Source organism: Numenius arquata, chromosome 5 (assembly GCF_964106895.1).
Source record: "Numenius arquata chromosome 5, bNumArq3.hap1.1, whole genome shotgun sequence".
Classification (NCBI taxonomy): Eukaryota; Metazoa; Chordata; class Aves; order Charadriiformes; family Scolopacidae; genus Numenius; species Numenius arquata.
The window spans coordinates 34,626,602-34,650,079 of record NC_133580.1 but is presented as its reverse complement, the minus strand read 5'-3'; the positions used below and the strand labels follow the sequence as shown (position 1 = coordinate 34,650,079).

Below are 23,478 nucleotides of genomic sequence, written 5' to 3'. Positions count from 1 at the left end.
GACCTTCTCTTTGTAAACAGAGAGGAACTTGTGGGGGATGTAACAGTTGGAGGCCGTCTGGGGTACAGTGATCATGAAATGATAGAGTTTCTGATTCTCAGGGAAGCGAGAAAGGGAACCAGCAGGACTGCCATCATGGACTTCCGGAGGGCAGACTTTGGTCTTTTCAAAAGTCTGCTTGACAGAGTCCCTTGGGAGGCAGCCCTGAAGGGCAAAGGAGTCCAGGAAGGCTGGACACTTTTCAAGGAGGAAGTCTTAAAAGCACAGGAGCAGGCCGTCCCTGTGCTCAGGAAAGCGAGCTGTCGAGGGAAGAGACCGGCCTGGCTGAACAAAGAGTTAAGGTCACAGCTCAGGGAAAAAAGGAAAGTTTATGTCCTTTGGAAAAGAGGACAGGCTACTTGGGAAGATTACAAAGGTGTAGTAAAGTTATGCAGGGAAAAGATTAGAAAGGCCAAAGCTCAGCTAGAACTTAACCTGGCCCTGGATGTTAAAAACAATAAAAAGAATTTCTATAAATATATTAATAGCAAGAGGAGGACTCGGGAGAACCTCCACTCTCTCCTGGATATGGAAGGTAACATAGTGACAAAGGATGAGGAGAAGGCTGAGGTACTGAATGCCTTCTTTGCCTCGGTCTTTAGCAGTGGAGTAGGGTGTCCCCCGAGGACCCAGACCCCTGAGCTAGCAGTTAGGGGCGGGGAGCAGGACGAAGCCCCCGTAATTCTAAGGGAGATGGTGAGGGACTTGCTCCAGAACCTCGACATAAACAAGTCTATGGGCCCAGATGGGATTCACCCGAGGGTTCTGAGGGAGCTGGCAGAAGTGCTTGCAGAACCACTTTCCATCATCTACCAACAGTCGTGGCAAACTGGGGAGGTCCCAGCCGACTGGCGCCTAGCAAATGTGACGCCCATCCACAAGAAGGGTCGGAAGGATGATCCAGGGAACTACAGGCCTGTCAGCCTGACCTCGGTGCCTGGGAAGGTGATGGAACAGATCATCCTGAGTGCCATTATGCAACACATGAAGGATGCCCAGGTGATCAGGCCCAGCCAGCACGGGTTCACGAGGGGCAGGTCCTGCTTGACAAACCTGATCTCCTTCTATGACAAAGTGACTCGCTTGGTGGATGAAGGAAAGGCTGTGGATGTTATCTACCTAGACTTTAGCAAGGCCTTTAATACAGTGTCCCACAGTATTCTGCTGGAGAAACTGGATGCTCATGGCTTAGATGGGTATACTCTCTGCTGGGTAAAAAACTGGCTGGAGGGCCGGGCCCAGAGAGTGGTGGTGAATGGAATGAAGTCCAGTTGGCGACCGGTCACGAGTGGTGTCCCGCAGGGCTCGGTACTGGGGCCGGTTCTCTTCAACATCTTTATCAATGATCTGGACGAGGGGATCGAGTGCACCCTCAGTAAGTTTGCAGACGACACCAAGTTGGGTGGGAGTGTTGATCTGCTGGAGGGTAGAGAGGCTTTGCAGAGGGACCTAGACAGGCTGGCTGGATGGGCTGAGACCAACGGAATGAGGTTCAATAAGGCCAAGTGCCGGGTCCTGCACTTGGGTCACAACAACCCCAGGCAGCGCTACAGGCTTGGGGAAGAATGGCTGGAGAGCTGCCTGGCAGAAAAGGACCTGGGTGTGTTGGTCGACTGTCGGCTGAACATGAGCCAGCAGTGTGCCCAGGTGGCCAAAAAGGCCAACAGCATCCTGGCCTGTATCAAGAACAGTGTAGTGAGTAGGACCCGAGAGGTGATCGTCCCCCTGTACTCGGCACTGGTGAGACCCCACCTCGAGTACTGCGTCCAGCTTTGGGTCCCCTATCACAGGAAAGACATTGAGGTGCTGGAGCAGGTCCAGAGAAGGGCAACGAAGCTGGTGAGGGGTCTGGAGCACAAGTCTTACGAGGAGAGGCTGAGGGAGCTGGGGTTGTTCAGTCTGGGGAAGAGGAGACTGAGGGGAGACCTTATCGCTCTCTACAACTACCTGAAAGGAGGCTGTAGAGAGGCGGGGGTTGGTCTCTTCTCCCAAGTTACAGATGATAGGACAAGAGGCAATGGCCTCAAGTTACGCCAGGGGAAGTTCAGGTTAGATATTAGGAAATATTTCTTTACTGAAAGGGTTGTCAGGCATTGGAATGGGCTGCCCAGGGAGGTGGTTGAGGCACCATCCCTGGAGGTATTCAAGAGAGGAGTTGACATGGTGCTTGGGAATATGGATTAGTGTTGGGTGGTGTGGTGGTGTGTGTGGTTTGTTTGTGGGTGTTGTGTGGTTTTTGGGTTTTTTTTTTTGTTGTTGTTGTTGTTTTGTTTGTTTGTTTGTTTTGTTTGTGTGGTTTTTTTTTTTTTCCATCGGTTGGACTAGATGATCTTAAAAGGTCCCTTCCAACCTAGGTGATTCTGTGATTCTGTGGTGGAGTCGCCATCCCTGGAGGTATTTAAGGAACATGTAGATGTGGCACTGCAGGGCATGCTCCAATGCCTGAGATTGTTGGTTTGCATCTGTTTGTGGGTGGGTGTGGTGTGGGGTTGTGGGTGTTTGGTTTGGTTTTGGTGTTGTGTGGGTTTGGTTTTTTGGGGTTTTTTGTTTGTTTTTTTTGTTTGGTTTTTTTTTGTTGTTGTTGTTGATTGGACTCGATGATCTCAAAGGTCCCTTCCAACCAAGAAGATTCTGTGATTGTGTGTAAAAACCGCTGTGCTATCAGAATTATGTTTTTTCTGGTAGTCAGATGATGCCTCTGAGGTACCATGGTGGACATCATCAGAAGTCTGTAGGAACACAGGTCTGCCTTAGGGACAGCTTTTCTGCTACATAATGATGTAGCAGATGTCCCATGGTACATAGGAAAGAAGCTGAATGTGTTGCTTATGCTGAAGGTGAGTTTACAGTGCTGGTAGTTAGAGAGGAAATTGCTTTTGATTGTTATCGGTATAACGTTTGGTTATCAGTGTAGCAGTTCTGTCAGGGCCTCTGGAACAGAAATAATTTCAGTAACAGTTTATTGATGCTGAAAAGGCCTGCACTTTGGAATTAAGGCTAGATCATCTGAATGCAAAAATCTTAGAAAGGATTTTCTGGACTCAGTGGAAGGAGAGACCCCTGGTATGAGACAGATCATTACTTAGGCCCTCAAAGATTTCCCAGTGCTCAGAGCTCGTGGCCCCTGTGCTGATCTTTAGGACTCTGGGTGAACACATCTGCACTCATTGCAGTTGCATTTAGTGGAAAGAAGTTCCCTTTCATAATCCAGATTCTTGGCCATGATGACCTTTTCAAATTCACTTTTAACCTTTCTGTTTTCCACTGTGCCAAACCTCAGCCTTCAGAAGAAGCTGTTGCTTCTTCTCAGTTGTTGCTTGGTGCTGGTACTCTGCTTGGTCACTGATGTGCTAGGTGTTTTGATTTCTCCACTGTTAGTTCTGAATCCTAAGAAAGCTGTTCTGTACTGAGGAGTGGAAAAAACACACCACAATCTTATTTGCTTCACTATCAAGCTCTCAAAACTATATGATCCAGTAAATCACTTGTAATATCTGGTCCATAATGCACTGAAAACTGATGACACTCTAGCCATACATCCTGTGAGCGTGGTTTATACTGGAATAATACTTTCAAACATATAAGTGACAAAATGCTGCATTAATTTACTAGCCAGCATCAAGCTAGTAAGTTTGTGACATATCCAATTTAGCAAGCCTCTATTTTTTTTTTCTGCCAACATTGAGAAACAAATCCTGGATTTAGGAATGAAATATTGATCTATGCATTTCCCATTTAAGTGTAACAGGAATCTGGAGAATCAACGGAAAGCTGTTTATCATGTAGTGCTTGCTGCATTGTCATGTTAGCTTCTCTGTGGTGAGCAATTTGAAGGCCGTATTAGATTAACAACTTGTTTTGGTTTGACCCTTTTCACTAAAGGTTTCCATTCTTTAGGCACTCTCAGTAGTCCCTTTGCATATGCTTATGTAAAATGGAAATGGGTTAAATTGGCCTTTCATGTGAATTTCTCATGCTCCATCAGCATGCAAATTTTTTTGAGGGTTTTTTTGGTGGCGGGTTTTTTTTTTTTTGGTGGTGTTGATACTTTTGAGCAGGTGTTTCATAGTCCCTGTGCCTGGGAAGCTTGTTGCACTGTATGAGTAGGAGATGCTCTCATCAGATCTTTCGTTCTTTATACTGCATTTAAGAAAGAGCTGGCAAATTCTTCTGTGCTGAACAACAGAGAGCGTAAGCTACTTTGATGTGGTGTAGTTTTGAACAGCTTCTAGACAGGTACAGGGGTGCTTTAAGATATGTATATCATCTGTACTGTGCAGTGGTGCATGTTCTCACAGCCTCCATACTAATTCGTTTGCCTCTTATGTTGGTGATGAAAGTGTGAACATGTCTGAGAAGACAGGGACCCACAGTCTCTGGGATAAAAATAGTATCTTATCACATGTTCCTCTTTTACTTTGTATCTGGGATTTGGAAGGAGTGTTTTCATGACTGTACATCAGACCCTTGAGTAAGGCACGGATGTGTTTTTCTGTGTCTGTTTCTTATTCTGTATTTCAAGCTGAAGTTAAGAATTATATAACAATGCCAAACATGCTAAGTGTAAGTATGTATTTAAAAATGAGAGCATCCTCCTTCAAAGGTTTTCAGAACATGTATTGCCATGGTATGTGCATCTTAGGAACGTTTCCCACTCTTTATCTAAGTCCTGGGAATGCAACTCTTGTTTTTCATGCATCAGGAAAACCATAGCAGCAGTACTACTCTGTAACTAACTAAATCATCTACCGTTGAATAAGTAGTGGTGGAGTATTGCATCATTTAAAATCCTTTAGCCTGCCAAAGAAAAAGGGAGACTCCCATATCTATATCGGAAAATATATACCTGAAAATCTATACCTGCTATACCTGAAAAAAGTATACTCTATGACATTGTGCTTCATATGAAAAGATAACCAAATGTAGAGTTCATTGATGCATTTCCGTGTGAGCAGTGGTGTGATAATTCTCCTTACACTTCAAAAATATGGCTAAAGAGGTGTCACTGAGATTAGTCCAGATTTTCTGTAGCCTCATTGGGCCTCACATCTACCTAACATTCCTTGTCAGCTGCCTTTAAAACAAGCACCGATTTCTTCAGTACAAGCCCAGGTCTCTACTACTGCTCTACTACTGCAGCTCCTGGGCTGGAGCTAGACAACAGCCTTTCTTTTTCCTCCCAGCTTGGAGTGTGATGAAGCTTATACATGATTTTCCGAGTGGATTTACTTCCAGAACTGACTCCCAGTCTGCTAATTCTGTGGTTATATTCAAGGGGAGATTTTCATTGCAGAAAAAAAGCCAAGGTGCTTCTCAGCGTGCCTGCTCACTGACAGAGCTGACTGCAATGCAGTGTGGAGGTACCCAAGTAACTCAGCCCTGGCAGCAGTCTGCTGCAGAAGCAAGGCGTTCAGCATAGGGAAATTTACTCCACTCTGAAGGATTCACGTTATGCGGCTTAGTGGACTGGGTTTGTTCAGAATCCTGCTCCATGAACCCACTTCTCTCCAAGTGAAACAGTGCTGGTTTTGTTCTGCACTATTACAATTTTGATTTATTTCTGGAATGCTGTCCCCAGCATTTTTGAGCCCTGCAACAGCACAAGTGGTTTCTGTTGATATTCTACTTTGTCAAACCCTTTCTGAAAAATCAAATCCTCAAAAAGCACCCTACTAAGCTGAAGGGAAAGCTGGGAGTCTATTGAAGAATGCTCATGTACTCCCAGGAAGCTGATGAGAAGCTGTAAAGTGTTGCATATATTTTGCTGCTACCTGTAGAGAGGGAGCTTCACACAACCTGGTGGAAAACAATATTTTTCATTGTTTGTCACTAATCAGGTTTGATCAAAGGTTTTATTCTGATACAAAAGTCTTATATATTGTGATTTAATATGAGTTGGAGTAGTAACTTTGAAAATTTTTCTCTTTGATTTTGTAAAGATGCAGTGGTGTCCAAGCACAAAATGGACCAAGTTCAATTATAAACCCTGATTTCTTTAAATTTTTTTCAGACCTTACATGATTTAGATAAAAGACATCCTTTTAAGCTCTTAAAACACTTAATGAGAAAGCAGATGAGGATTTGCAATTAAAAATCAAAGTGACTGTATTTAAACTGCACACAAACCTGAACTTACTTAGTATTATCAATTTCCCTGGAATAATTCAGACATCAGTGAGCAAGCTTTCAGTGTAAAATACAAGTGATATTCAAGAGTTTTAATCTGGCAGTATGAAGAACTTGATAGTCTAAAGGTGGGTTTGCCTCTTGAAGAGAAAAGAAAGTGCATGTATGTGTGTTTTGAGAAAAGATTATTACTTTCTCTTTTTTTGGAGGAGGAAGAGTATATTTGTGTCATTTTAAATCAATTTGTGTCACCTGGTAAACTATAACAAGGTGATATCGTGGACTCTAGACAGTAAAATATGCTGTTTAAAAAGTCACGTAAAAGTAGATGTTAGAGTTAATGACTAATATCTGTCTTCAGTGACACCTTTTTTTCCCTTCACAACTTCCTGTTGTTCGCTGTGTATTCTAGGTAATGTATGGCTGAGTCCAGTTGAATCATAAAGTCTGAAAAGTAAGTGTGTAACTCATCTCAGGTGGTTTCTGGCCTCTCTGTTGACCAAAACCACCAGCTATCAGCAACATACTCTTGTCAGCTGTTACACTCTTACCTCGATTTTCAGCAAAAGGAGAACAAAACCTGCCTCCTCTTACAAAGATCATTTTGGCATTCAAGCAATTCCAGAACGTGCCATAGCCTGTATGCATGTGCTTCCTCCATGCTCTGGGTTGTGGTACAGGATGAATTAAGATGGAAAGACACTTTCCCTGTGAATGGTTGCTGCCACGGCAATCCCTGAGCACCGCCAAGATTTTGCATGGGAGCTCTTTTGCACAGTAATCTACAGTGCAGTCACCAAATGGCAAAGGGGGAATGTCTGCATCGGGTCAAAGAACAGGATTTTCTGAGTATTTGACTTAAACTGAAATGTGGAGGCAGTGGGAAAGAGATCACCATCTGGCTTATTAATATCCTTGCCTGGGTCTTTTCCTCAGAGTTGTGCAAGTATTTCAGGGTACAGGAGTGAAAAACATATGAAAGGTGAAAGCAGGAGAAGTAGGGCCACACAGTAATGTATTTTTTAAGTCACATCTCCCTCATAACACGAGAGGGAGGACTTGAGGGAATGAAGTTTCCTGAGAGGACTGCCTGAGAGAAAAGGAGATCCAAAGAGCTAAAGAGAAAGGAGAAATGACCCAAAGTGATTTGAAATGTGTGGAAGCTGGATGAAGTGAAAAATGAGGTCCCTTTACCAACCCAAGCCCTAAACAAGAAGAGAAAGACAGGAAAAAGGTGCAGGAAACAGCAGGGAAGATCAAGGGAAAGAAAAGCAAAGAGGAAAGAAAGTATGCTGAGAGTAGACAGAGAAATGAAAAGAGGCATTGCGATATAGGAAAGAGCAAGATAACCACAGGTTAGGGAACCACTGGGAGTACTGAATTCACAGAGAGGACTAGAGAAGGGAAAAAGGGTGTTTTCCAAAGATAAAAGAGAAGACACTTAGAAGTGGGAAATTATAGATTAAACCCACCAAATTTCAAATGAAAGGGAAAGTAGTAATGGAGAAAGTAAACTAGAGATGAAGGGGGAGAAAAAGTGAGGGGCCATTAGAATAACACCACTGGCTTGGGGAGATGGTTCATTATCTTTGAGATGTGGTGATTTACTATACTTTCCAAAAATCATACCATTAGAGTTCTTCTGGAAGCTTGGCCTAAGCACGAGCTTCATGAGTGGAGCGCACAATGTGAGAGCAGCTATGCAGTCTCTGCTTTTTCTCCGTATATTCAGTGTTTGTCAGTGGTCTAAACCATCCAGTTATAACTTCTGGCACCAATCTGGGTGCATAAGTCCTTGAGAAAATATTGAATCAAGAGCTGGTAGGCAAACAAACAGCAGGTTACCAGCAGGTGACTTTCCATTAGCTTCTTTATTTCAATTCAATAAGAAAAGGAAATTTGTGCAATCCTCAAAGCAAAGCATTGTATTAACTGTATGCAGCATTATTCTGCCATGTGCTTTGGCTTTGAGGAAAGAAATTAGTACGTAGGTCACTTGCACTTGTGTCTATGATCGGTTAATAAAACAAATAGATCTCCTTGACTGCTGCAATTATAATCCTTAAGCCACTGGATATAAAACTAAACTTGGGTATTCACATTTTCCTAACATAGTTTGAAAATAACAGAGTGAGTCCAGGGGCAGGTCATTCCTTCTAGTCCAGAGACAAATTAAAGTAATAAAACATACTGTACAAAATAATTAACTGAATGCACAGAACTATATAGGTTTCACCACACAGAATGTAGGAGAAACAAGTGCTGCTATACATTATCCAATTTGTTGAACACAGTATTTTTTATTGATTTTAACAACTTATTATTTGCTGACTATTACCTAAGCTCCAGTGGAGGGAGAAGTCAAACACAGAAAGCTTTCCTGCTAACCAATTGTGTTAGGAAATTAATTTGAAGAACAAAACTGATCCTTATTTCTTTAATCAAGCCTTAGAGTGCAAAGGCCCTCAGTTGACCCCTGAGGGGTTAAATCAGAATTTTTGCAGATTTGGTTGACTAACTGTTGTGTTCTGGCTAAGGAGCTGAACTGAAAGGACTCTTTAACTACGTGACAGTGTCCAACTACATTTTTCATAACTGACAGTATCAGAATAACAACTGAAACATGTCTTTTCTGGTGTTTCTTCTGTGAGACATAGTTTTTCATCTATCTGCTTTCCCAGTCACTGTTGGACATATTAAACAACAGCTAGCAAGAGGCATCAGGAATACTCTAGTCAAAATTCAAGCAGGACAACATAGAGATAGTTTTGCACAAACTGGTGTCCTAGCAAATTTTGTAAATGCTGAGGTCAATCGTTGGCTCTTCCAGTGAAACAGGAGAGTGAAACCCATTTTAATAATGATGCAAGATAGCAAGCTGGGAGGTGGGTTGATCAGCAAGGCATTGTAAATTGTATATCAAAGGAAGCAGAACATTGACAACTTTTCTATCCTCATAATTTTATAACTGAATGTAGCAAAATCAATGCTGTCATTAGAATAATTAAAAGAAACTGCACCGGGAGTACAAAGCACTATAAGTGACAAAATTCACATGGTATGAAGACAAGTATTGTGCTCAATAGAGAGTTCCCATCACCTATGTTGTTCTACACAAGTCAACCAGAATTAATGTGAGATTCTGTTACTGCCTGATCTATTCTCTCATTTCAACTATCAGAGATAGAACAAAAAAAAAAGGAAGTAAATGCAGAAGCAACAAATGTTTTGCAGAAGCGGTTAAGCAAGAGGTAGAGCTGAAGAGGTACCTTCATACCACACTCACCTTGCTGTTTCAGCAATACTTACATTTGCTCTTTGCTGAAATGACAAGCTCAAATTGTCATCAATAAATGTTGATTCATTTTCACCTGATAACAGTAAGCAGCTCCCACTCAAAATCAATTTCAACTTTATTGGCAAGGCACTGCACATTTGTCTTCACTATGACTGTGCTGCATAAAGGAACAATTGAATTGAAAATTAAATGAACAATAATTGAAAATAAAATGTGCCTTTTTAAAGGAAAATTAGTACTATGCTAAATTTCCAGGAATAAGTTACACTGGGGTTTTTTTCCTTAAAAAGGTAGAATGAGGCAGGCTAAAAAAATAATTATATAAATATGTACACATTAATGTACATAATTAAAAATGGACTTTAACCTCAGAAGGATACAAAGGCTCTTCAGTAACTTCCTAGGGTTTTAAATCTGGCAAAAGTGATACAGTTTCTGCAGTAATTATACTTTCAACACATTTGGTTATGCTAATTGGATCTAAGTTCTAATTAGTTTCTTTATGTGGCTAAGAATGACAATCACTGAATTAATTTAATGCTTTTGTTTTGAACTTAGTGCCATTTTCAATATTTTTAGTCCAGAAAATGTAGACTATCAAATGCTTTGCTTTATAGGATGGCAGTGGTTTATCATATACAGTATACAGTGTGCACTCTTCAAATACATTTACTACATTTCACTGCACTATTACAGGTAACACACTTCAGCCATTAGGGTATTCAGCTCAAAGAGTTGGAGGGCTTTACCAGAGGAGTGATGAGGACCTGGAATGTGCCAGCAGTTCATCCGTACTGCTGTGAACAGCTACACACGCTATGGAGGTACAGAAGAAGCAGAGGTGGTTACTCTAATCTATGGTTGGTCTTTGTGGTCGGATAGGAAACCAAGCAGGCACAGTCCTTTTATTCAGAAATAGCTATTGGAAAGATGAGTAATTGCAAGAGATGAATATGGTGCCTCATACTTTAGTTCCTCCTTGTATCCTATTGCTACTTCCAATGATTTCTGCTGGAGTTCTGAATCCAGTAGATCCTTGATTTAGTTATTACTTGAGATACAAGGTATGCTCAGCGTTGTTCTTGCTCATTCCCTGACAATAGTATAACCTTAATTTCAAAGTAGGAAGAATTAGGACAGTTCTGAAAATGGGAGACAGAAGTTATTACATTGGTTTAAGCCCATCTTCTTTGGGAAACAGAATCATAGAATCATTTAGGTTGGAAAAGACCTTTAAGATCATCAAGTCAAACCTAACCTCCATATCATCACAGAAAGGTTTGGGTTTTTTACTCTTTGAGGCACCCATCTCTTAAGGAGGCATCTTCAAAGAATTTATATGACTATATTGTAATTAAATAATTTAGAAGTTGCTCTGAAATAGCCTAGTGGGTGTAAATAAGAAAACAATATTTCAAATGATCTGCTTCTCAAATTGTTAAATGGGTGTACTCAGAGTTTGTTCCTTGTTTTCTGTCTCCCTTTGAGAGATGTATGAAACACATACAAATGTTTTTCCCATGAAGGACTGAGAATAATGCTTTCTGTAAATTTGTGTCCAATCACGGTCAGCAACGGTACTTCTCTTCTTTCACAGACCTCTTCAGCTGGTTCAGGCACCTTATCATTTCTGTGACTGTGCATTAAAATACAGTAGTGTTTCGGATGTTTTACAGTTGATATTTCTCACAGATTATAAGGTTGAATTCTCTGAGAGACTAGTATTCGTAGAGGCTACTGGGCCCAGTGGTGATCTACTGATGTTGATCTTGTTTTTGTCAGAGCAAGATCTTTTGTGCCTTTAAATAGAAACATGAAAACCACCTAGGTTTAAAGGCTTAAGTTACCCAAGTCAGAAGATGAGCATCCTTCCATAATTTCATGCACGGTCCATGGAGAAGGCAATTCAGAGGTATGGTACTTCACTGGTACTTGAAGGTACCTACCTTTTTGACTGTATAACAGGTTTACATTGGCAATTAGTTTACATGCCGTAAGTGAGACTCTGCTTCACAGTCCTCTGAAGGCAGTCATTGTCCTTCTGTTGGATTTTGGATTTAACAATGGTAATTGTACAGACCAGATGAATGTGGCAATGAATTCCAAAAATGAAACCAGCAATGTTTGTATGTGGTGCTAAGGAATGAGTGCTTGGTTGGTCTGTTCCTTTGTTCCCAAGGTAAGCATCTACCATAATGTAATAGTGTAGGAAAGTTTTATCTTCAGAGAAGCTATATTATGGTCCAGTATCTACTAAATTCAGATTGAAAGGCAATTAGTCCTAGAGAGATCCCTGAGAAAAAGCTTCTGTCTATAGAAGACCAAGAAATATGATAGCACCAATGCAAAGCATCTTGTAGCTGAATTCTTTTTTCTGCATTATCTGTTGCAGTCCTTTCTTAATACTGTGATGTGCCTATCCAATGTTTTTTTCCTCAATCGCCTTTAAATATGATTTTTAACCTGGCTAAAATCACTGCTGTTTCATTATCCATGAGTAGTACAAGCTTTATTTAAAACTAGTGTAATTTTTTTCATCAGAGTTCCAATAAGAAAGACAGGCTGGAGCAGACAGCGTACTAAAATTATGTTACCTATTATTTCTTCAATTAGTGTATCACTGAAAGTAAGGTAGGAGTATTGTTAGTGTCATACTACTTGTTGAATGTTTTTCATTAGTATGGAAGTCCTCCCTGAGCTCTTCTAAAGCAATGCGTTTATCCCCATACCCTGGATGCTGTCATCAATTGCACACTTGTATTTAAAAGCACAAACTGATATCCGTAATTGCTTCATTTGCAATTTAAAGATGAATCTGCGCGCAAACCCTTCCCTGACTTTCCATCCCATTGATTCCAGAAGGTGTTCTGTTTATTTCGTATGTTCCTGCTTAAAGCTGCATAAGAGGAATCACTGGCAAAGTTTAATGGGCAATGAGGAAACGACTTCTGTTTTCTCTTTCAGCTTGGCTGCTGGAATCCCATCACTGGTCTGAACGGGTCACTAACAGACAGAAAACTGGAGAATAACATGCGAGGAGTGGTTCTGCGTGTGGTGACTGTGCTGGTAAGCATCCTCATCCTTTTGCACTTGGAGGGATGTATTTTCTCCCTTTTGCCTCACCTTTCTACGAAGTATACCATTTTACTGAGAACTTAGTTGGTGTTCGAGTGTCTGATTTCAGCTTGTCAATACCAGAGCAATGAAGCAATTTCCACAAAATAAAATTATTTATCAGTACAGTTCATTTTAAAGAGTGAATCAAACACATTAAAACCTGTTTCTTCCACAGGCACATACTAGATTAGATATTACAAACATATGAACTCATAAAGGGCAACTTCAAGTGCCCTGTTAGCTAAAGTTATCTGTTGAAACTCTGAATGATTCATAAGATGTAGCTGCCTTCCAATTACTTTGCCAAATTGAGTGCAGTCCGACACAAATTGCTGCACTCAGAAAATATTCAAAATCAACTTAGGGTCAGTAATGTTAGTTAAGTAAAACATCTACTGTCCCATCATAGCTCTTCTTCAGCCAGATTCTTCTCCTGCGTGGACACCTTGCATTAAGCAGCTGCTGCAAAGCTGTTGGTTTAAAGCCGAACAGAAAATGTCTACCAGAATAGGAAGGTATTTTGTGATATGAGGCCAGTGTATTCCCTGTCATAGTCTTTGGCTGTTTGAGCAGAAGTTCTAGAGTGGAAAAAAAGAAGGAAGGAAAGAAGGAAGGAAGGAAAGAAAGAAAGAGAAACGAATATGAGATGTATAGGCCTCTTTGGACTGATGCCCAAATACAAAGTTGACCTAGGTCTGCAGAACTGTAAAGGTTATATTGAGCTACTTCCCTCTCTCTACTATCTACTCGTGTTTTTCATTATCGATTCAGTGTATGAGGGCCTTACCGCTTGCTTATAAAGAACAAGGCAAGAGTGGTTTCCACGGTTTGCATTGCTGACATTGCATCATGCAGGAAAAGGCTCAGTCAAGGGTGGAAAGTGAAATCACCAAAGCATGTCAGTGCCACAGACAGAGCAGTTTTGTACCCCTCCAATTATTTTACAGGTCTTTAAAAGCTATGATCTGTCAGGGTGTCTGGTCTGTTCCAGCTCTTAGTACACTAGAGAACGTCCTGTGGTAATACCTACAAAACAAAAGAAAAAACTCCCAACCAAATAAGAAGGATGAATGCACAGAAAAAGACAAAGCAGTAGGGTGGGCTTTTTTACACTTTACTATAGCATGTTCATCAAAATAGCATCATGATGGCAGTGGCTGATCTTTGATCTGGTTTGCCTGACAATCATATTAATTGATTCAGTATAATTTGCTGTTGACAAAAATGACCTGGATGTTGTCTAGCAAAATAAATTCAAATCAGTGTCTTGGACTTTTTTCTCTTATTTCTTCTTCCCTCTCTCCTCACTCTCTTCTTCTGATTTCATCTTTCAGTTAGCTTGCCAGAGAGCATTCTTGTTTCAAGTCATTATAGCATGAATATTTAGCAACTTGCAAAAATACAAAAAAAAAAAAAAGTCATTAGTTATGCTGATAGGATTCTATATTAGTTATAAAAAACAGAAGGCAGATATTTAAAGTTCAGCACACAGCACGTGGCTGTTCAATCTCCTCACTGCAGTCCTCACGCGCTGCCTCAAGTGAGCACACAAAAGCCATTTGGTTTTGTTGACGTTTAGAAATTACTGCTAGAGAACAATGGGAAAACCCTTTCCTAGAAGGGGAAAAGGGTACTAGGCTAAGAGTTAACAAAGCTCATGGACAGAGCTTTAAGCCGAAAGTTAAGGGGGATGGGGATAAAACCAGGCCTGCTGGTAATGAACCTGAGTGTCAAGGGCCAAAGATGGGGGTGAAATCAGTAGCCCAGGTCAAGTGCATCTACGCTAATGCACGTAGCATGGGCAACAAACAGGATGAGCTGGAAGCCATGGTGCGGCAGGACAACTATGACATAGTTGCCATCACGGAAACGTGGTGGGACGATGGTCATGACTGGAATGCTGCAATAAGTGGCTATAAGCTCTTCAGAAGGAATAGGCAAGGAAGGAGGGGGGGGGGTGTGGCTCTGTACATTAGGGAGTTGTTTGACTCTATAGAGATAGACTCCAGTGATGAAGAAGTGGAGTGTTTATGGGTAAGGGTGAAAGGGAAGGCTAACAAAGGTGATTTTGTGCTGGGAGTCTGCTATAGACCACCCAACCAGGATGAGCAGGTTGATGAGGTATTCTATAAGCGGCTGGCTGCAGTCTCGCAAACGCCAGCCCTTGTTCTAGTTGGGGACTTCAACTTACCAGACATCTGCTGGAAATATAACACAGCAGAGAGCAGGCAGGCTAGGAGGTTCCTCGAGTGTATGGAGGATAACTTCCTGACACAAATGGTAGGTAAGCCTACCAGGGGAGGTGCCTTGCTAGACCTATTGTTCACAAATAAAGAAGGGCTAGTTGGGGACGTGGAGGTCGGAGACAGTCTTGGGCTTAGTGATCATGAAATGGTTAAGTTTTCCATTCATAGTGAGGTAAGGAAGGGGATTAACAAAACCTCCATCTTGGACTTCCGGTGGGCAGACTTTAACCTGTTCAGAACCCTGGTTGGGAGAGTCCCGTGGGAGGTAGTCCTGAGAGACAAAGGAGCCCAGGAAGGCTGGACGCTCTTCAAGAGGGAAATCCTAAAGGCCCAGGAGCAGGCTGTCCCCATGAGGCGCAAAATTAAAGGGCGGGGAAAATGGCCGGCCTGGATGAACAAAGAGCTCTTGATGGGACTTAAGGAAAAAAGGAAGGTTTACCACCTTTGGAAGAGGGGACAGGCAACTCGGGAGGAGTACAAAGATTGTGTTAGGTCATACAGAGAAAAAATCAGGAAGGCAAAAGCCCAGCTAGAACTCAACCTGGCCATTAATATAAGGGACAACAAAAAAAGTTTCTATAAATACATCAACAAAAAGAGAGTGACAGAGAATGTCCATCCCTTACTGGATGCGGGGGGAAACCTTGCAACCAAGGATGAGGAGAAGGCTGAGATACTTAATGCCTTCTTTACCTCTGTCTTTAATAGTCAGACCAGCTACCCCCAGGGAGTTCAGCTTCTTGGGCTGGAAGATAAGAATGGAGAACAGAACAACTCCCCTGTAATCCATGAGGAAGTAGTTAATGATTTGCTTATGCACCTGGACACGCATAAGTCTATGGGGCCGGATGGCATTCACCCAAAGGTTCTCAGGGAGCTGGCAAGAGAGCTCACCAAGCCTCTCTCCATTATTTATCAACAATCCTGGTCAACAGGAGAGGTGCCAGATGACTGGAGGGTGGCCAATGTGACGCCCATCTACAAGAAGGGCCGGAAGGAGGATCCTGGAAACTACAGGCCTGTCAGCCTGACCTCGGTACTGGGAAAGATCATGGAGAGGATCATCCTGAGTGAGCTCTCAAGGCACGTGCAGGGCAGCCAAGGGATCAGGGCCAGCCAGCATGGGTTTATGAGAGGGAGGTCCTGCCTGACCAACTTGATCTCTTTCTATGACCATGTGACCCGCTTTCTCGATGAGGGGAAGGCTGTGGATGTTGTCTACCTGGACTTTGGTAAGGCCTTTGACACCGTCCCTCACGGCATTCTCCTGGAGAAACTGGAGAATCATGGCATAGATAAGTGTACCCTCCGCTGGATAAAAAACTGGCTGGATGGCCGTGCTCAGCGAGTTGTGATTAATGGAGCAAAATCTGGTTGGCGGCCGGTCATCAGTGGTGTCCCTCAGGGCTCAGTTTTGGGGCCAGTCTTGTTCAATATCTTCATTGATGATCTAGATAAGGGGATTGAGTGCACCCTCAGTAAGTTTGCGGATGACACCAAGCTAGGTGGGAGTGTTGATCTGCTTGAGGGTCGGCAGGCTCTACAGAGGGACCTGGACAGGTTGGACCAATGGGCCAAGGCCAATGGGATGAGGTTTAATAAGGCCAAGTGCCGGGTTCTGCATTTCGGTCACAACAACCCCAAGCAACGCTACAGGCTTGGGGAAGAGTGGCTGGAAAGCTGCCCGGCAGAAAAGGACCTGGGAGTGTTAGTGGACAGCCGGCTTAACATGAGCCAGCAGTGTGCCCAGGCGGCCAAGAAGGCCAACGGCATCCTGGCCTGTATCAGGAATAGCGTGGCCAGCAGGAGCAGGGAAGTGATGGTGCCTCTGTACTCGGCACTGGTGAGGCCTCATCTCGAGTACTGTGTTCAGTTTTGGGCCCCTCACTACAGGAAAGACATTGAAGTGCTGGAGCGTGTCCAGAGGAGAGCCACCAAGCTGGTGAGGGGTCTGGAGAACAAGTCCTATGAGGAGAGGCTGAGGGAACTGGGCATGTTTAGTTTGGAGAAGAGGAGGCTGAGGGGAGACCTCATTGCCCTCTACAACTACCTGAAAGGAAACTGTAGAGAGGCGGGGGTTGGCCTCTTCTCCCAAGGGAATAATGACAGGACCAGAGGAAATGGTATGAAGTTGCGGCAAGGGAGGTTTAGATTAGATATTAGGAAGAATTACTTTACTGAGAGAGTGGTCAAGCACTGGAACAGCCTGCCCAGGGAGGTGGTGGAGTCACCATCCCTGGAGGTATTTAAGAAACGTGTAGACGTGGCTCTTCAGGGCATGCTCTAGTGCCCGGGATTGTTGGTTTGTGGTGGGGTTTAGTTGATGGATGCTGCTTTTTTTTTTTTTTTTTTTTTTTTTTTTTTGGGGGGGGGGTTGTTGTTTGTTTGGTTTTGTGTTGTGTTTTTTTTGTTTGTTTGTGTGTTTTTGTTTGTTTTTTTTTTTAATGTGGTTGGACTCGATGATCTCAAAGGTCCCTTCCAACCACTAAGATTCTGTGATTCTGTGATTCTGTAAAGCACAACTGGTGACAACTTCCATGCACAACTAGTCTGAATTATGCTGTGTTAAAATCTGCTAACTTATTAACTGACTCTCGTTATACGTAGAGTGTGCGCTGAAGGCAGTATATGGGGAAGATGCAAATGATTCATATTGGCTTTATAGCATAAAACTTCCTTTATTCTCTTGAAATCGTAGAGCTTTGCATGGCTGGTTAGTCCAATCTAGATAAAACCAACTGTGAACCACGCTACAAGTTGAGGTTCATTCAGTTTTACTCAGCAACGATGAGAGGAAAGGATTTTGTAAACTACATGAATAAAGGGAGGAAGCAAATGTTTAAGCCAGAAAAAATATTTATCACTAGCAGTTCCCTGGACTAATGGTACTTTCCTCCACATGCCAGAAATCAGGAAGATAAAATACCATTTCACCCTCATCCGCAAACTGTACTGGCTGAGAGAGAGGCAGGCAAACAGACACTGACAGAAAATCAAGCTACTAACCGAAAGCCTGAAGAGAAGTTGGACAGTGCAGATGCCAGAGTTGCAAACTGCTAATTATTTCTAACCTCTTCTAATCTTTGGTTATCCACAGATGTTGCTGCCACCCCTGTGGGTGACAGAGCATTATTTAGGGTGCTTACCATCTAGCAGTTTCTCTTACTGCTCTTACTGTGTATAAGTAAGGGTATTCACAAGGATATGCTGGCTTCTAAGCCTTAGTTTAATCTGAGACTAAAAATACAGCTCTCACTAGCATATCATTACTTCAAACATATGTATTGCTGTAGAATAAATTTATAGGACCTTTAATTGTTGCTAATTATAGCTTGATTCCCATCTTTACTCAGACAGCTTATTACAATGGTGCAATTATGTTATTTTTACTGGAACAGAATGCATAGATATAATACCTGAATTTCAGTGGAATCTTAGCTGAGATGCCATAACATTGGAAATGAAGCAAAGCTATAAAAAAAATTATTAATACTTGTTTTCTCTCATTTTGAAATTACTTATAGTCCCTCTATTTGTTATTATTCAAATTAGAAAAATTTGTTCTTAGAAAAACTTAGCCAACAGACATTGACTAGAATTTCATTAAGCGCTTTTTGTTTTACAGCTATTATCAAAGGATATTTGCTGTTAAGTCTATTAATTTTGTAAAATAGAGTAAAAATTTCAAGTTATAGTTTGGACAAATCAACAGAACTGTTTCAGGTAAATCAAGGCCATAGTAATATGTGGAACTGCAGTGTTGATCTGGTTTGATATCTGCTGTATAGGACAAAACTGGACATTTATATTTAAGCTATGTGATGAAAATATGCAACTCTCCTTTGATGTGAGTGCAGGAGGGATTTTCACCCATCAACTTTATTTTAGCAATGATCTTTGTCATACTTTCTTTTCCATCTTTCTCAGAGTTCTTCAATTAAGTCAGTACCTTTCTGTTAAAAGTAAAGAATCTATTATTGACTATGAATGATTAGTTATTGTTATTAATGCTCCTGGTTTCTAACAGTATGGTCTTGATCCAGAGAAACAAGAAGGCTTATTCTAAACAAAATAATACCTTTGAATATGAGTGGGTTACTTTTTCATTAAGATTTGAGAAGTTAACGTTACTTTGTTAATTTGTTCTGTTAACACTTTGAATCTCTTATGTCTTTGTAGATAGCAACCCTTCTCCTCTTCCAATTTTATTTTGTTATGCCTTCAGGTTGAAAAGGAGTGATTCTAAAAATTGCAGTAGATTTTGAGAGGAGAGCAAATTGCAACACCTAGGTTATACTGCATTACACGTATTATAAAATGAAACATTCTGCAGTCTAAAAATGATAAATGATTGAGACTAATTTCCCCAAAGAAGTCCTTCAAAAAGCAAGTGCTGAACAATTCCTATTATCTGTATCCATCTACCAGTCTTTCCCTAGATAAATTTAATAATTGTGTGCTGTGCATCTGCAGATCCAAAACAAAATCTCTTCGTGAACATGACACAATACAGTATGTCCCCAAATTGGAAATCTCTGGTTGCATTTGGCAGTGAATCCTAGCTCATCTGAAGTTAATAGGATTTCTCTCTTTTGCATAAATAGGAATAAGAAACAATTCTTTGTGTTTTATTTTGAGGGGAACTGTTGCCATGCCTGTGTACATGTGATTGAATGTTTTAAACTGACTTGGTTTAATACCACACTTTCTACACTTCTAGAAAAGGTTTATTTTGTCGTACTTAAATATCATATGTCTCTGTCTTGGACTGCTTCTCCTCATGCAGCTGAAGTTTGAACTTTGTGTTTGACAAGTTACTTCTAAGTTCAAGGGACTTGCTGGTGAATTTCTGAAATGTATTCTGAGGTTCCGAAATGTAGCTCAATCAAAGGTCAACCTAACAACTCCAAACAAGTCCAGAATGTCTTGAATTCACAATTGTCCAAGAACAAATTTAGCTACGTATCCATTTTGGCTATTTGAGTTTATCCTCTTCTTTTTCAGCAGCTCAGTTTTATTGAAAGGAAGCTAGAATACAGCAGATATTCTCATAATATCATTTTAGTAGTAGTAGCAATTAATTAATTATTCATATGAATGTTAAGCCATCAGAAATGGTATGAGATTTGACCGGTTTGACAATGAATAGACCAGCAGATATTCGCAAAATCACGTTTCTAAAAAAGCCCTCGTTGTTTGAAAAAAGAAAAAGTTTGAAACTCCCTGTTTTAAAAAATAAACACCTTGATTGAAAAGTACAGAGCCTGTTCTGAAAGTGCATAAGCTACGACTCCCTAATGGTGCAAAATATATTTGTGACTTCACATGAAAATTTGATACAGCTTCCAAAGAGTAGGCATGTATTTTTACATCTGGATGATTCTGAAAATGCAGGCAGGAAAGAAGAATAAAAGCAAGCGATACTGAATTATAGTTTGCCATATATCCCTATGTACTATTTCTTGAGAGTTATTACCTAGGTTACTTGGACAGAGCTAGGTGGCCACTGTGGGACATGGTGTACTGAGAAGGCTGGCAGAAGGGCAGACAAGCATTGCAAAAAAAAAAAAAATAGCATCGTTTACACCAGGAAAAATATTATCATGTGTGGACTAGTTTAATTCTCAATGGTTGGCATTAAATACATAGAATCATAGAATCATCCAGGTTGGAAGAGACCCTTGGGATCATCGAGTCCAACCATCTACCCTACACTACAAAGTTCTCCCCTATATCATATCCCCCAACACCACATCTAAACGGCTCTTAAACACATCCAGGGATGGTGACTCAACCACCTCCCTGGGCAGCCTATTCCAATGCCCGACCACTCTTTCTGTGAAAAAAAAACATGAGCATTTGTTGCCCAGATTAGGAGAGAAACAAACCTGAATGCAGACAGTTTCTTTAGGGACACGAGCTGGCAGGAGGTCTGCACCTTCAGTCCCTTTTTCTATTGAACAGAAAAAAGATAAAAAAGCTAACATGAAGCTAAGTCTTGATTTTAAAAGATGAAACTGTCTTTGGGATTTGACTTCCAACACTGTTTTAAACAAAGTAACAAAAGTCCTTTCCCAGAAGCTGGAGTAGCTTTCAGAGCAACAGGAAAAAGGAAAGGCATAAGAGAGATGAAATAAGACAGTGTTTAAGCGCACACAGAGGAACAAACAGTCAAAGGTGATAAAGGATAAAAAAATGGCAGGACAAAAGCATCAGTGAATGACTCTAAAATAAAGATCAACTGCAGCAAAGATTATGTGTGGGATGCCTCAGGAAATACTGAATAAATATCTTATAATAGTGTACAATCAGAATATTCTCATAGATAATGCCTTTTCCATTTTTTCCCATTTTTTGGCTCTCACTTTTCTCATGTAGTCCTGATCTCTTTCCCCACTTTCACAGTTGAATGGTGTGCACTTCTGTGAATCCTTCTTCATTCTGTCAGACCGCAGTTTCTATGCACCAGTGCCTACAATATTTTTAAAAGATAATTTTAATTAAGGCATGTGTTATACTAAATTTTGTGTTGCTGTGTGTCTCAACATTATCAGCATATTGGGGCACTGTAGTGAATTTCCTAAGGCAGCAGAAATGCTTTAGGAGGTTGTAAGGTTAAGAAACATTACTAGTCTGTCTTCATCAGTTCTAGTATTTGTGTTTTGCGCAAACACATTTTACTCTTTTACCTGTAGGAGATAAATCCTTCTTTGATGGCCATTTATGCAGCTGAGTTTGAATGGCAGAATAGCTGTGAGTGATATAGTCTATTCTATCTGGAGTCTGCCAAAAAATCTTTATGTGCTATAACTCATTAATGTATTTGGTATATGCCATGTGTGCTCCAGTTAAAATATTTCAAAACTACTTGAAGTTCTAGAATATTCCATTGCTAGTTGTAAAGAATGCATAATGTCTTAGGCAGCAACAAATGTGGCTGGTAAATTATAGCAACCGTGGTAGAGTTGGTTTTTTCATTGGTAAATGAATTAAATCATCAGGAGTAATGATGCATAACAGGATTAGGCTCACTGTTTATTATTCTTCATAGTTACCTTGGTTGGTGACATGGAAATTTGGTGTGAGATATGCGTGACAAGACTGGTTTCACCTATGGAAACATCAGTTGGTATTGGAATATCTTTTCATGGGACAGATTTTCCAATTTGGAAACTAGAATTCAGATTTCAGGGCATGATTCTGGACAAGCATTTATTGAAACTGAAATTTTGACATAAATATATTATTCACTTTTACAGGTTTTAAGAATAGTTTGCTTATTCCTAATGTAAGGAGGATTTTTTAAAATGGCTTGGCATGTGTGCTGACAATATGAATTGCTTTTTACTCCCCTAAAAAGTTATTATCATATCTTTAAAATTAAAAATGGAACTTAATTACTCTTTGGTTGGTCAAAAGTTTTTACAATGATTTTAAGTATCAGCAAACTTTTAATAGTTAACAGCAAATGTTTCCTGTCACAAGGTAAGAGTAGCTCTCAGAGCTCCTATTACACTTGCTAATGCAAAGAATGCTTAGGCATTCAGTTTTACGGAGGCTATGGACTCTAATTTGTCAGTGGTGTGTCCAGGAAGAGTAGGTTTCTTTTTGTCTTGCTTAGTCTAGGTAGCTTTATCATGAGTCAGAGAAAGGAAAGAAGGTTTTAGAGATTCTTTCTACCTTTCATTTCCATGCAAATAAAACAAAATGGGTTGATATTACTGGAATAAAGCAGCATAGTAACACGTATAAAGAATTACAAACTAAGGAGAGGGATTTGCAAGAGCAGTTTATGTTGACTTAACTATGCTCAGGAACTTTAGTCAGAATTATGTGAAATTTAGATATTTTTAAATATAGAGTATGCAGGATATGTAATAATGTTGTTATCCCCAGACTCTATAAAATGCATTTTATACTGCTTCTTAAGTAAAGATTTCATCTTATGAAGGTACTGTTTAGAAACAATTTAATTGTAAAAAACAGTCACTTTTATTGCATTCCTAAGCCTGATTATGTTGTCTCGTGTTCTTCACATAGATACTTTAGTTTCTGAAAATAAGGAAAGACATCTAGACTTCAGTTGAGCCAGGTATAATTAGAAAGCAAGGAGACAGTGCTGGAAAATACTAGCTTCAGTGAGACAGCTTTTTCCTAAAGTTCCCTAGTTTTTAGCTTATGTTCTCAAGCAGATAGAAACTTTAAGGCTGAAAGTTGGTAATAATTGCATCACGTGGCAGTAATAATAATTATGAACATTCAAGAGAATATTTGATATGTCTTTCTCCCTCCTCATTTCTTTTCCTTACTTAACCTGCATAACAAATAGCACCTACTATTTTTCTAGCTTGGACTCCCATCCAGCATTTCAGAAGCTATTAGCCCATAAAAGTTGCTCCTTAAGCTCTGGTGCCTTCTGGCATTGACTGTACACATCCTAGCTTACTGCACAGGCATAAACTTCCAGAATACATATCAGTGCCACACACTGAATTAAGCCCAAACTTTCTACACTGCACTAGTCAGCTGAGATGCTAATCCCTTCCAGACCTCTGTAATTTTATCTTGCCATTATATTGGCCATATTTCTACACTACCCTTTCCCTCCATATACACAGACAGTATACTATCGTTACATGCACATCAGTGTAT

General features: G+C 40.7%; 1 protein-coding gene across 2 annotated transcripts in view; it reads left to right on the top strand.

Moving 5' to 3' along the window:
* The window catches only part of GRID2 (glutamate ionotropic receptor delta type subunit 2), a 764,624-nt gene that overhangs the window by 591,656 nt on the left and 149,490 nt on the right, over positions 1–23,478 (top strand). For both annotated transcript variants that reach the window (XM_074147380.1, XM_074147378.1), the window contains one exon: positions 12,428–12,529. In XM_074147380.1, the coding sequence (XP_074003481.1) occupies positions 12,428–12,529 (102 nt within the window). The remainder of the gene's footprint in view (positions 1–12,427; positions 12,530–23,478) is intronic.